The 13,782-nt window shown below is 37.3% G+C and overlaps 1 protein-coding gene across 4 annotated transcripts in view; it reads right to left on the bottom strand.

Moving 5' to 3' along the window:
- Prp4k (Pre-mRNA processing factor 4 kinase) overlaps nt 1-13,782 on the bottom strand; it is a 526,475-nt gene that overhangs the window by 311,248 nt on the left and 201,445 nt on the right. For all 4 annotated transcript variants that reach the window (XR_016548872.1, XR_016548870.1, XR_016548871.1 and 1 more), the window contains exon 12: nt 7,841-7,994. Coding sequence is in view for 1 of the 4 variants with exons in the window: in XM_090398529.1 (XP_090254655.1) it covers nt 7,841-7,994 (154 nt within the window). In the remaining 3 variants the exon portion in view is untranslated. The remainder of the gene's footprint in view (nt 1-7,840; nt 7,995-13,782) is intronic.

Raw genomic sequence — 13,782 nt, 5'->3', positions numbered from 1 at the left:
TTCCTATGAAGTACTTGTACTTTGGTTTTCAAGTTGGCTATTAAAACCAATCAATTTCTGCTCTCTTTTGCAGTTGATGTACCATGTTTCATTCACTTAATGATTTTTCTTCCAGTTGCTGGTGGAGTCATCAGCCTTGTTCACACTGGCTAAAGGTGTGGTTTGGTCAGACTTGTATACTTGATTGGGGGAGAACTGACTTTGACATTGTACACAACTTCTATTAGTTCTGATGCATTCACCAGTGTGAGCCACAAGTTACTTTCATCAGTTGCAGGAAAGTTGATCCATCCCATTTTTTGTTCATAGGTCCAAAACAATGTCATCTGATGATGTCTTCCTTCAGCGTATTATTGCTTTTGGTCTAGAAGTTGAAAATAACGGCATTAGATTTTTTTTTAGTCTCAAATGAGACATGTACAGTCAACATGACAAGGCTAGAGAGCTGGCTGGGATCAGTGATGGGTAATTTTTCATCTAAGCACTGATTGTGGGTCTGTTCTAGCTTGGCTTCAATTAATTAGATTTTGAAAGAGAAAGTTTCGTTGGCCCAAAGACTGGTTCGAGTTCACAAGAAGTATACCAATTGGGCGATTTTGCTGCACTGAGTATGCAGCCATTTGTGACAAATCACACAGAAAGTTTTTTCTGGTGTCAGTGACCTGTAGTCTACAGCTGCAACACTTGATAGCATTGTTGTATTTATCAGTGCTGGTCAGCTGCACTGCATTGAATATATATCCAGAATACTCTGTCATCATAGGGTTTTGCTTCTGCCATCTTTGCTTTTTGCAGTATACATCAGCAGATGTTTCTAAGTGACCAATAAAGGATGTCATGGGACACTTAAAGGGTACTTAGAGGCTTTCTCGTGATATCAATCCTTTTGAGAATTACTGCTATGGTTTCACTTAGTGAAACTGATGTAGGAAATTACCTTCAATATGACAAAAAATAGGGAACATACGTTTCAGTGGACTTATTCCAAAGCGTGACCTAGTGGAACTCCAAAACAAGTGTTGCGAGACAACTTCTTAAGCAACATGTGAAAGAAGGAACACATGGTCAAATAGTATTAAATTTGATCATAGTATCAGAAGGGGTTTCACAGTTAAGAATCTATTTTACAACCACTTGGTGACAGCAGTTATGCCATATTATTCTGGTGACTCTATTGAATTGTCCAATTAGAAAAGGTTATGTGCTGAACTACAAATCAGGAAATTTTGACAAACTCGGGAGAACACACTATCTTAGGTTCCATGCTATCAGTTCCTGAAAGGAAAGGATATCAGCAATGCATGCAAAGCATTGAACATAAAATGTGCTTATGAAGACGTATCTAAATGTGTCTTTCGAGTTCTAAGAATAAATAGGGTAGGAGGATGTGCAACCTTATTATGTTTAATTGTTTTCTGATAATGCAAAATTAGGAAGGGCAATCAGATGTGCAAGTAATATACAGCATTTACAGAATAATTTGAACAGGCTGAAATCATGGGCAAACGATAATGACTATCTTTATTTATTTACTCGTATGGAGTTCCCTCCCTTTTCTCCCCCGTCCCTATTGGGACGAGATGAGCTCCCTCATGGGGGGTTAATTATTTATGGCTGTAGATCTGTGTGTTCACAGGGCCGGTTTGCCTGCTTACGGGATGAAAAACTCCAGATAAACTGGGGGGGGACCCTGCTGTCCACGCCCAAGACCGGCTAACTTGGCTATGGCTGAGGAAGATCCTTAAGCTCCTCAGGTTGGCAACAGGAATCGAACCTAGGACACTCCTTCCCCAGGCATATGGTTGCGAAGTGCAAAGCCACTAAGCTAACTGCACGGATGAACTAACACTAATTCAGTGTTAGTAAATGTCAAGTTTCATGCTTTGGCGTGATGAAACTTCCAATGGAATATTATATGGGAGGGGTTTATGCTTGGAGAAACTGATGTTATGATGGACAGAATTTGAAGTTCAAAGGTCTGTCACAAGAGAAGCAGCAGTGTGCAAAGAAGGCTCCCACTTCAGATACATTTTTTGAAATAATTAATGGTAAACATGTGTGTTCATGAGTGAGAGTTGCTGTAAAAGTTGTGCACTTTCAGTGTTATTAGTGCATGGGATTTTTGTTTATGGATTCATTTAAATTAGAACTTGGTATTGTCACCAGCGAAGGAAAGATGGTGGCGGCTTTGTCCATGCAGGAATTTAATTTAGATTCCAGTCATTTCGTGAAATATGCTATGTGTATTTGGTCAATTATATAGATAAATTGTGGATATTTAAGGAGGATGGAAGGAGGGTGTGTGTGTGTGTGTGTGTGTGTGTGTGCGTGTGTGTGAAGTGTAAGCTGAATGAGGACTTAATGAATGCTAATTTGTTTTTCATAACTGAAAGTGTTAGTAGCGAGAATGCCCCATGGAAAATGAGTGCAGGTCTGATTGAAAAGGATGGTGTAAAAGCAAAAAAATTGGCAAACAAGTTTTAAAAAAGATAACGAGTGATCTAAGAAACTTAACAATCGATGGTAAGAACCACGAAAGTGATGCTAATGTAGTGGAAGTTAAAAAACAAAGTGCAGTTAAAGATAAGGTGGTGAGCAGCATTGACTATGAACAGGTGTGTATGGTAGGCAACAAAGAAGTGGTAATAAGGGTATGATGTGTTTCGTGAAGATAGAAAAGGTAAAAAAAAGGGGGGTGAGTGCTATTGATTATAGAGAAAGAGTTATATCCATACAAAGTAGAGATGCAAGAGGGAAATAGTGCCATTGAGAGAGTAAATGAGAGTGAAAATGTGATGCAAGATTTGAAAGTTGAGTTTGTTAAGATGAGGCAAGAGATGAAATGGATGTGGAATGAAGTTAAGAGAATTTGAGATATGTATGAAAGAGTGAAAATGATGAAAACTAATAATACTGGTATAAAAGAAGTAATGAAAGACCCACGAGTGGTGTCGCATGGTGATTCAATTATTAAGGGTATGCTGAACAAGAGGATACATAAAGTATGTTTTACAGGAGGTAGAATGAGTAGAGTGATTGAAGCACTGGATATGAGAGCAAAAGAGTTGGCAGTTGTAATAGGGACAAATGACTTGATTGCGAACAAAGAACATGTCAGATTGGATATCAGGAGGTTGTGTGATATGAAAGGTTGTAAGCGTGTTGCCCAGATATGACAGTCGTAAGATGAAGCGGGGAGCAAGGATTATGAATGATATGTTAGTGGAAATGTGAGAGGAGAAAGGCGTGCAGTGAACTGTATAAGAGTGATGGACTGCATATGAATAGTTTTCGTGTCAGTCACTTGGAGAGACTGCTGCTGTAAGATAGAGAAGTGAGTGCAGAGAATGAATCTGATCAAGTGGGACATGATGTGGAAGAAGGGAGAGTAAGACAGGAGAGACTGAAGAGGTGGTTATGAATGAAGAAGTGAGTGGCATGAGTAGAGAGAATGAGAGAACATGTGCAAGAGAGACAGAAACGGGAAGGCTCAGGGTGAACACAGCATGAGAAATGTTGATGCTCCAAGAGAATGTGAATGCATGTGTAGACAAAAAGGGAAGGGGGTGACCTTCCTTGATGACCTGGATCAAGGGAAAACAGTTGGCTTTGAAGAAGGGTCTAAGGTGAATAAGGAGAAAAAGAAATGGCTTGAGTTAAGCAAGAAGTCATATCAAATAAGTGGTATCAGTAGAACTAGCTATAAATTCAGGAATGAGCTGCTGTGTTTGTATACAAATGCTAGATGGGTAAGACACAAGACAAATGAAATGGTTGCATTAACTGAGTCTGCTCAGCTAAGAACTGACTGTGAATCTCACTTGGAATTACTGAGACATAATTGAATGAGGAAAAGTTGGATGTTGTTATAGACCTGGCAATGTGGATGGTAGTGACTATGAAATGCATAATCAAATTAGTGAAGCAAATAAGAAAAGGGTGATCATTATGGGCAATTTTAATTACGGCAATATAGACTGGGATGGTGAAATAGTAACTGGAAGTAAAGAAATGAGTTACTTGAGTTTTTGAGTGATAACTACCTCAGACAGCATGTAACAGAGAGCACATGAGGATTGACGGTCTTGGATTTGATCATCTCATCAGAGGATGTAATTATAAATGAGGTGTCAAATAACCTTCCAGTTGGTGAAAGTGACCATGAAGTGATTACTTGGGTGAGTGCCAGCAGTGTGAAAAAAGGGTATATGTGGAACTACAAAGCTCATGCTTATGAGGAGCTCAGGAGACAGCTTGCAGGTGTAGCATGGAATGAGGAGGAGTTATTAGCCGGAAAAGAGATCAATGCAGTTTAGGGGATATTCAAGAATTATCTAGTAGAAGCAATGTCTAAATGAATTCCAAGGGTCAGAAGGTTAAATAAGGTAGGTGTGAAATGGATGAAGAGATTAAGCATGCGATACAGAGAAAAAAGGTATTATGGAGGCAGCATAAGAGAAGTGGTAATAATCAATTCCATGAAGATTACAAAGAACAGGAAAGGAGAGTGACTTGGTTGGTAAGGGTAGTAAAAGTGAAGTATGTGAAGTATCAGCAGCAGTTAGCTAATGAAGCCAAAAAGAATCCTAGGGAGTTGTTTCAATATGTAGCCAGCAAAACTGTTTATGGAAGGATGACACTGATTGGAGAAAATAGTATAAGATAAATTGCTGCAGAAGATATAGTGGAGATACTTAATGAGCAGTTCACAAAGATCTTTCACTCTTGTGAATGTGACATCATGGAGAGTTTAAGAGCATTTGAAGATGAGGAGGAGAGACTGACTGTAAGTGAGCAAAAGGTGTATGGGGAATTGAGTAAACCTAATGTTAATAAGGCTATGGGACTTGACAATATATCACAATGTATTCTGAAGGAATGTGCCAGGAGTTGGCATCTGCCTTGACACATTTTTTTTTTTAATATGAGTCTTGCACTGGGTCAAGTTCCAAAGGGGTGGAAGGAGGCAAGATTGTGCCCATTTCATAAGGGAGGTAAGGTAATAGAACTCAAGCATCAAATTATAGGCCTATCTGTCTGTCAGGTGTTGTGGTTTAGGTGTGGGAGAAGCTGGTGAGAACTAGGATCCAGAATTGGGTTGACAACAATGGTATTATCTTTGGTTGACAGCATGGATTTGCTAAAGGGAGGTCATGTTAGTAATTTACTTATTGCAATAAGGTGATGGCTTCATTGGACAGAGGAGAGGGATATACACAGTAGTATACTTAGATTTTGCAAAGGCTTTTGAGAGCACTTTAGCTTATCGTTACTGCAAGATAAGTTGATAGTCAAACTAGAGTGGATGGGGATTGGATATTAGATTAGTGCATTGGATCAGAGAGCGGCTATCTGATAGGTATCAGCAAGTTGTGTATGGGAGAGCAATATCCTAGAAGAGGAAAGTCACTAGTGAGGTGCCTCAGGGATCTGTTTTAGGGCCATTGCTGTTTAACCTGTATGATAATGATACTGGTGAAGAATTGGATGAGAATATTCAGTTGTTTGTAGATGATGCAAAGTCGGGACAAACTATGAAGATGTCGTGGCTTAACAAGAAGACTTGAATAGATTGAGAGAATGGGCAGGGGAATGGGGATACAAGTTCAATGTTGCAAAATGTAAGGTTTTAAAATTTGGAAAACAAAGATGGGATTCAGAATTTATGTTTGGTGAGGATATATTGTTGGAGGTGGAAGAAATAAGAGATTTGGGGGGTGAGAGTGGATAAGGATCTAAAAATTTAGGGGACACATAGCCAAAATTGTGAGGACAACACAAAGAATTCTTGGAATGATGCAGAGTACACTGACTTGTAGAAGTAAGGAGATTCTTGTTCCATTGTATAAGGCTCTGATTAGGCCACGCATGGAGTATTGTGCACAGATTTGGTCACCTTGTTGTTAAAAGGATGAAGAGTCAACTAACTAAGGTAGTTTCTGAACTCTGGAATGTCAAATGTGAGGAAAGGTTGGGATGATGAAATTTAAAGTCTAGTGGATAGGAGGAAGAAGGGTGATATGACAAAGACCTACAAGTTAGTAAGGGGTTGTTATAGGATCAATGTTGAAGAGGTTTTACAGAAAACAGTGGGAGATCAGGGAAGAGCCAGAGGTTATCCCTGGAAGCTGCATAAGGAGGGGTGTGAGAAACAGGTTTTTTGCATGCAGAGTGATGAATGATTGGAATGCCTTGCCTGAGAGGGTGGCGTCTGCAGAGAATTTGAGTGTGCTTAAGGTGCAGTATGACGAGCTATGAGTATGACAAAAAGTCCTCCTAGATGATTCTTTGACTCCATGGGGTCTTAGGATAATAATAATAGTGAAAACTGCAATTACATCTCAGAGAATAATTATAGTGCAGAACCAAATACTGACATGTATGGATAAAGAAGTCATTTTGCCTCTTTACCAAGACTTGATATGACTGTTCTTGGATTACTCTGCACAGATTTTCTATCCTGGGTTCAGGAAAGAAAAAGAAGCTGTGAAAAAGGTGCAAAGTTGAGTAACAAAGATGATATTGAGATTACAGAATGTAGATTATGAGGACTGAGGACACTAGTAAACAGGAGAAAGGTGATATGATAAAGGTCTATAAACTTCTGAAAGGGTTTTATAGGATACAAGTTGATGAAATTTTTCGTTATAAGGAAGGTAGAGAGAAGACATGAGGGCATCCACAGAAGTTTATGTGCAATTAAGAAAAGGTGAAAGCTAGATTCTTTTCTCACAGAGCAGTGAGTGAGTGGAACAGTTTGCCTCTGGAAGTAATGAGTGCATCTAGTCATCCAGCACAATAAATGTCAGAGAAATGTATTTTTTGTAAGTGATCTCTCGGTTGGCATGCAAAAATAATTACTAAAGAAAGAGCCATATGGCTTTATTTCACTTCATTTTCAAACACCAACCAAGAGTTCACTTATAAAAAATACACTTCTCTGACATTTGATTTCCTTAGTACTGAATGAGAGTTTTTGCTTTCTTAAGATTTCTGCCTGGTCTCTGAAGAGAAAACCAGTTTGACACAGCTGTCTGTCCAGTGAAACCTTAAAAAATGTAGTAATAAAAGGCGAATATATGGATGCCTGCACAGCACTCATCATCACGAACCATGGGCTCACTTTTGATGTCCAGTGCCTCCCTCACCATCTTCTTTCACCTTTCTTTGTCTAGTGCACAGTGTCACAGATTTCTGTACAACCATTCCACACCAGTCCTTTATGTCGTCTATCCATTCTCTGTATGGTCTACCTATACTGTTTACACCACCCATAATACCAAACATGAATGTCTATCTTCCAGTCCTCACTCATTCTGCAGATGTGTCCAAATAATTGCAGCTTGCATTTTATAATCTGCATTAGATTCTCCTTTGGTTGTATCTTCCGATAGAGCTCTTCATTTGTGACTTTCTGTACCCATCCTATTCTTAGAATCTTCCTGTAATAAGTTCTTTCAAATGCCAAAATTTGCACAGCACTAATGTCTTTTAAGTAGTGCAAGCTAAGGCAACTCTGATGCCGAGGAGTGTATTCTTGTAAGCTCTCAGGTCAATTTTATGAAACTTTCATAGTTTCTACAACCATTCGGCTTTGAAAAAATAATGGATCTAATATCCACTTTGCCTATGTAATTAAGTTCTAATTCCTACTAAGGATTCCAGGTGAAACTTCACTTCACTAGATTTCTCAAAACAATGTGATAAGAAATTTTCTAATTTAATAGGCCTCTGTCTGAAATAACAAATTACTTTATGCATTTGCAAAAAATTGTTAACTTTTTTATGAATTTTTCTACCTACCTAATTCACAGATATTAAAAAAGTAAAAATCACTTACCAATATATTGTCTGGTTTAATATCAGCATGTAATATATTACACCTCTTTAAAAGTTTTAGAGCTAAAAAGAGCTGCTGACTATATGAACGGACGGCTTTAATATGCAATCCAACATCTTTCCCATATTTTTTAAGTACTTCTCTTAAATTCATGCTGTAGGGAAAAAATCACATAAATAGGTATTATTTCTGGAAAAATGTTACTCCTCTAAATAAATATTAGTTTTTTTGGCTATTTTTGTTTAGGAGTGCCTCTTTTTATAATGTCATTGACTTTTTACTCAATTTTTTAGGAAGTTCCTATTCACCCACTAATCTTGTTCCATCATATTCTATCCTCCTTTCCTCCAAAAAGTTTTTTATTTTTCACCTTCTTCCCAAAGAATTCTCAGCGAACCCTTAAAACCTGGGTTTTAAAATTTGCATACCTCCTGCCTCAGCTGCAATTCTTCCCAATCTCTCCATCTCCACATTTCCAACCTCCCCCTCCCTCTTCCTTTCAGTCATACTTCAGCAGTAGTACAAATGTATGTTACCATATACCGGATGCAGCTGAATAAGAAGACCACCAGGGGTATCCTACAAAGCTATGTCAAAAAGTTTTCTTCCTGTATATTTTTCATGTATCTGTCTTTAAAACATTAGTAATGCCCAAAAAAATTGAGTAAAAAGCAATTGACATCATAAAAAGGAATACTCCTAAACAAAAATAGCCAAAAAAAAAAAAAAAAACCCTAACATTAAAATAAATTAATCACAAGATTTAAAAAACACAGATCTCCTGAACGTCGGTTGTTATATGTAATGCAATATGCTGAAGCTGTTATGAAACTTTCTAACTTTCCATATGAATTAAAGAGATAAAAATCCTGCCAAGGTGTATATTAATTTTGTATGTACACAGATAGAAAGACTAATAAATATATTTTGCTTACAAGTAAATTCTAAATCTGAATCTAAGAGTATACCTACTCTTAAGTCTGAAAATAGTGATAATCAAACTACTGATGTTAGTAATAATCTAAAAATGTCACTTATAAGTTATCTTCAACACATAATGTAATAATTCAAATTAAACATTGATTTAGTTCGAATTCTAGACATTAGAATTATTCTTAGTAGACTAAGGTATCTAGATATTGTACTATTATACAGTATATAGTACAATCTTTACTGATTTTATAAAATGCATAACTAAAGATAGTTATTCAAACACAAAGCTGTTTCAGCATTTGGTTACCATCATTTTAATAACAATGGTAGATATTCATCACTCAATTATTCATTATTATTTACCTTTTTTCTTGACCACTTATGCAAAACCAGTTTCTTCTTCTATTTTTCAGCTATTTTCAGTCCACTACTGGACGAATCCCCCTCCAGCTCTTTCCATCTTTCTCTGTTCTTTATGGTTGACCAATTTTTTCCAACAAATTTTGACAGTTCATCATCCCATCCTCTTTTAGAATGTCCTTGGCCTCATTTTCCTTCTTTTGGGATCCATGGCTCGTCTTCTCTTCTGGATAGATGTCTGGTCCATTTCCATTTTAGTCGCTTGTGGTAAAGAATGATGTCTGTGATACGAGTCTGGCTTCTTATCCTTTGTTTCATTTCTAATCTTTTAATGTGATGCCTAGCAGCAGCCTTTCCATTTTTCTTTGAGTTCTTGCTAGTTTATTTGTCAGTGATTTACTCTATAAAACAAACTACTGATTTACTGTATAAAACAAACTACTTACTCTATCAAGTAGTTTGTTTTATACAGCTGTCTGGAGCAAAAGTGTTGTCTGTATCCCTTAAAATGGATAAAATTGAGTATCGTGCGGTTATAAAATTCTTTCTAAAACAAGGTTTAACACCAAAAGAAATTCATTCAAAGTACATAAAAGTTTATGGGCACTCTTCTCCTACGTTTTCAACAATTAAGAAATAGCTTGCCGAGTTTAAATGTGGCTGTACCAGCCTTGAAGATGATTCACACCAGAAATCATTGATCAAGTGCACGACATGGTATTGGATGACCAGAAAGTCAAAGTGTGTGAAATTGCTGAGACTATGGGCATTTCAAAATAACGTGTAGGATATACTTTGCACGAAGAATTGCAAATGAAAAAGCTTTGTGCAAGATGGGTGCCATGCTTGCTCACAGCAGATCAAAAACGCACTCACATGAAAATCTCCGAACAGTGCTTGGAGCATTTTAAAAGGAATAAAACTGATTTTGTGCATCGATTTATTACTATGGATGAGACTTGGATTCACCATTACACACCAGAATCCAAACAGCAGTCAAAATAGTGGACAGAAGCCGGTTGTTCAGAGCCAAAGAAGACAAAGTCAGTTCCATCAGCAGGAAAGGTCATGGCATCGGTGTTTTTGGGATGCTAAAGGCATTTTGTTTATTAATTATCTTGAAAAGAGAAAAACAATAACCAGGGAATATTATTCCAATCTTTTAACCAAACTACACGAAAAAATTCATGAGAAAAGATCTGGTTTGAAGAAGGAAAAAATCATCTTTCATCAGGACAATGCACCTGCCCACAAAGGTGTTTGCAATGGGAAAATTAAGGGATCTGCACTAAGAATTTTTGGAACATCCACCCTATTCCCCAGATTTGGCTCCCTCTGACTTCTATCTCTTCCTAAAACTCTTCCTCGCAGGTCAGCATTTTTCTTCGAATCAAGAGGTGATTGCAGATGTAGAGAAGTATTTTGCAGATCTTACTGAGAACCACTACAGGGACGGGATAATGGTGTGGAGCTGCTGGAATAAATGTATTAGTCTTAAGGAAGATTATGTTGAAAAATAAAAAAATAATTTTGAAATTATAAATTCGGATATCAGGTTTAATACCACTTTCTTTCATAATGTGATCCATATAGATAATGAATAACAGAGGGGATAATGTACATCCTTGTCTAACACCAGATTTACATTAACCCATCTTCCTGCACTTCCTTCAATTTTAACTACTGACTTACAACTCAAATAAAGACTATGTACTGCTTGATATAATGCCCCATTGATACCATATAACTGTAGTGTTTTGAATAGCTTCTCTCTTGGCACCTTGTCATATGCCTTTTCCAGATCGACAAAACTTACATACAGATCTTTGTTATATTCCAATGATTTCTCAACTATTTGTTGTAAAATCTGATCGTGACAGCCTCTATTTGGCCTGAATCCAGCATCTTCTTCACCAAGCTTTTCTTCCACAATCCTTCTCAACCGTTTCTCAAGTATATTGCATAAATCTTACCAGGAACACTCAGTAGGGAAATACCTCTGTAATTCTCACATTCAGTTTTATTTCCCTTTTTATATATGGGTACTATGAGAGCTCTACTCCAATCATCAGGAGTAGAGCTCTCATATATCCCACTGTCCAGGTCAGATATGTCTCGCTGTCCAGGTCTTCTGAACTACGCAGTGCAGCCACTGTAAGACTTTTATACCTCCATACTTGAGCATTTCTGGTTGAATATCATCTAATTCAACATTTCAGGCATTTGATGGCTTTTTCTACTTCAAGTATGGATATGTATTCCTGACTGCATCCCTGTTGAGTGTTTTTTTTTTTTTACCACTGTGCTATCACTGCTTGTTTTATTTAGCAATTTTTCGAAGTAATTACTCCATACTTCAAGGATATCTTTTTCTCCAGTTTTCATGTCACCTTTATCATCTCTAATTCCTTTTACAGCACTCTTTCCTCCATTTCTGAGTTTCTTTAACAACCTCCAGAATATCTTGCCACCTTCTTGATTTTTATTTTCTTACCAAAGTCTTCCTATGTGTTTTGTTTAGCTAGTTTTACACAGTGTTTAGCTTTTCTTACATTTGTCTCTGTATTCTCTAAGAGCAAAAGCTGACTTATTTGCCAGGAACTTTGATATGCATGCTTTCTTCTTTTTCTTCACTGCCTCTTTAGCTTCCTGTGTCCAACATGCAGTTCTGATTTTTCTATTCTTGCAGACCACCTCACCACATGCCACTTTGGCTGAATCAATCAATATTTTCTTCAGAGCTTGCTGAATCTTCAAGGTTTGGTACCTGTTCTCAAAGTCTTTCATTTTTTATTCAATAATGTTTGTGTATTTTAGTCTACAGTTCACATTAGAATGCTGCTCAACTTTTATTCACTTTAAAACTTTCTTACATGTTCTTCTTTTCAATATGAAATTCAATTTTATTCTGCTCAAGACTAAATGGTGATCACTTCCAATTTGAAATCCTCTGTACACTGGTGTCCTGCACCAGGGAGAAAACATCACCATTGACAATAACATAGTTAATGAGACTTTTCTTATTCCTTGCCTCTTCTATCCATGTGAATTTGTGCACATTTTTATGTTGGAACATGGTGTTAGCAATAACCAGTAAATGTCCTGAGGAGAAATCCAACAGGCATTTGCCATTATTATTAGCTTTGCTCTTTTCTCCAAATTTTTCCAAAATATTTTTGTATGTCTACAATCATTTCCTACTCTGCTATTTAGATCTCCAACAAGGACCAACTTTTACTTTTTCATTGTGTCAGCTGCTTTCTCTAAAGCCTCAAAAAATTCCTCCACTTCTACCTTAGTAGAACCTTCTGTGGGACCATAGGCACAAATAAGTCTCATTGTCCAGTTCCCCATTCTGATATTTACTCACATCACTCTACTAGACCTCAATAAAGGTCGAAACCGGTATGGTGACCATTGCCTTTAATGCATAGCATCATACATCTCTGCAAGGGGGTGTACTTTACATTAAGGGAAAAATACTAAGGAAAGTGATCAGAACTTAATCCATCTTTACGATGAGTTGCCTAGACTGGCACTACCATGAGTTGCCTCAGACTTGGACTACATGCAGACGCAAACTTGACTTGTCTGTTTGCTCACTTGGGAAATAGGATTAAAAACCAAGTTTATATAAAATTACTTGGTATCTTGAATACATCTATTTGAGACTGCCTGCCATTCAAGAAGATAAGGCCTCATATTTAGTGTTGAATACAATGGCTACTCCTTCTTTTCTTTGATTGTCATTGCCTGAATATAACATTTTGTATTTATTGCTCAGAAAGAAGTTCTCACCAGTTTTTGCCTTTTTTGTTTCAGTCACCTCCTATTATGTCAATCTGGTACTTATCCAGTTCCTCAGCTAGCTTCATTTCTTTGCCATTCCGGCTTTTTATGTTGATAGTACCGATCTTTAACCTCGGTGGTGTTGAGTTGGGATGGGTTTTAGGATTTGTTCTAGTAGCTGACTTTTCATTGTTTGCCCTGGTTTCCTGGCGAAAACAATGGGGGGGGGGGGCTTGTTTAACCAGGCAATGCCCAAGCTAGCATAAAATTCTGTCATGTTGTACCATCATTTGAAATTTTGTTTAAGCCAATAAGAATACAATTTGGTCGGCTAAATCCCAAATTGCCAGCCCATCCTCGTCTGTTGATTATCCAGGTAGATACCTAACTTATCCACTTACTTAACAGACTCACATCCCCCATATACCACTTTTTGATAACTGTCAGTTAGCCATCCACTTATCCATGCTAATACTTTATAATACCATCTCATAATCTCCAATTTACATAAGTCTTCTATGCTGTATCCTGTTAAAGCTTTAGAAATATTATATCCAATCCCCTTGTCTAATCAACTGTAACATTATTATAAAATGTGAGCAAGTTGCTCAAACACAACTTCTCTTAATAAACCCATGCTGTTCATTGCCAAGCATAGACTCTCTGTCATCTCATTTCTGTATGCAAGCTCTACCAATTTTCCAAAATCTTCACCACCACTCAGGAATACTGATTTCCTTCTTTTTTTTTATTCCATCTACATCTTTTTTTTGGAATAGACTTCCTTGTTCTGTCCTCTGCCAAGACTTATTCCCTTAATCTCTTGCCTAAACACAGCACTGTGTGCTACAGGTTTGACA

The sequence above is a fragment of the Typopeltis vanoorti genome, chromosome 9 (genome assembly GCF_054136105.1).
Source record: "Typopeltis vanoorti isolate ZY-2024b chromosome 9, IOZ_Tvanoo_1.0, whole genome shotgun sequence".
Classification (NCBI taxonomy): Eukaryota; Metazoa; Arthropoda; class Arachnida; order Uropygi; family Thelyphonidae; genus Typopeltis; species Typopeltis vanoorti.
Note: the sequence above shows the minus strand (reverse complement) of the source record. Positions and strands in the feature narration are given on the sequence as shown.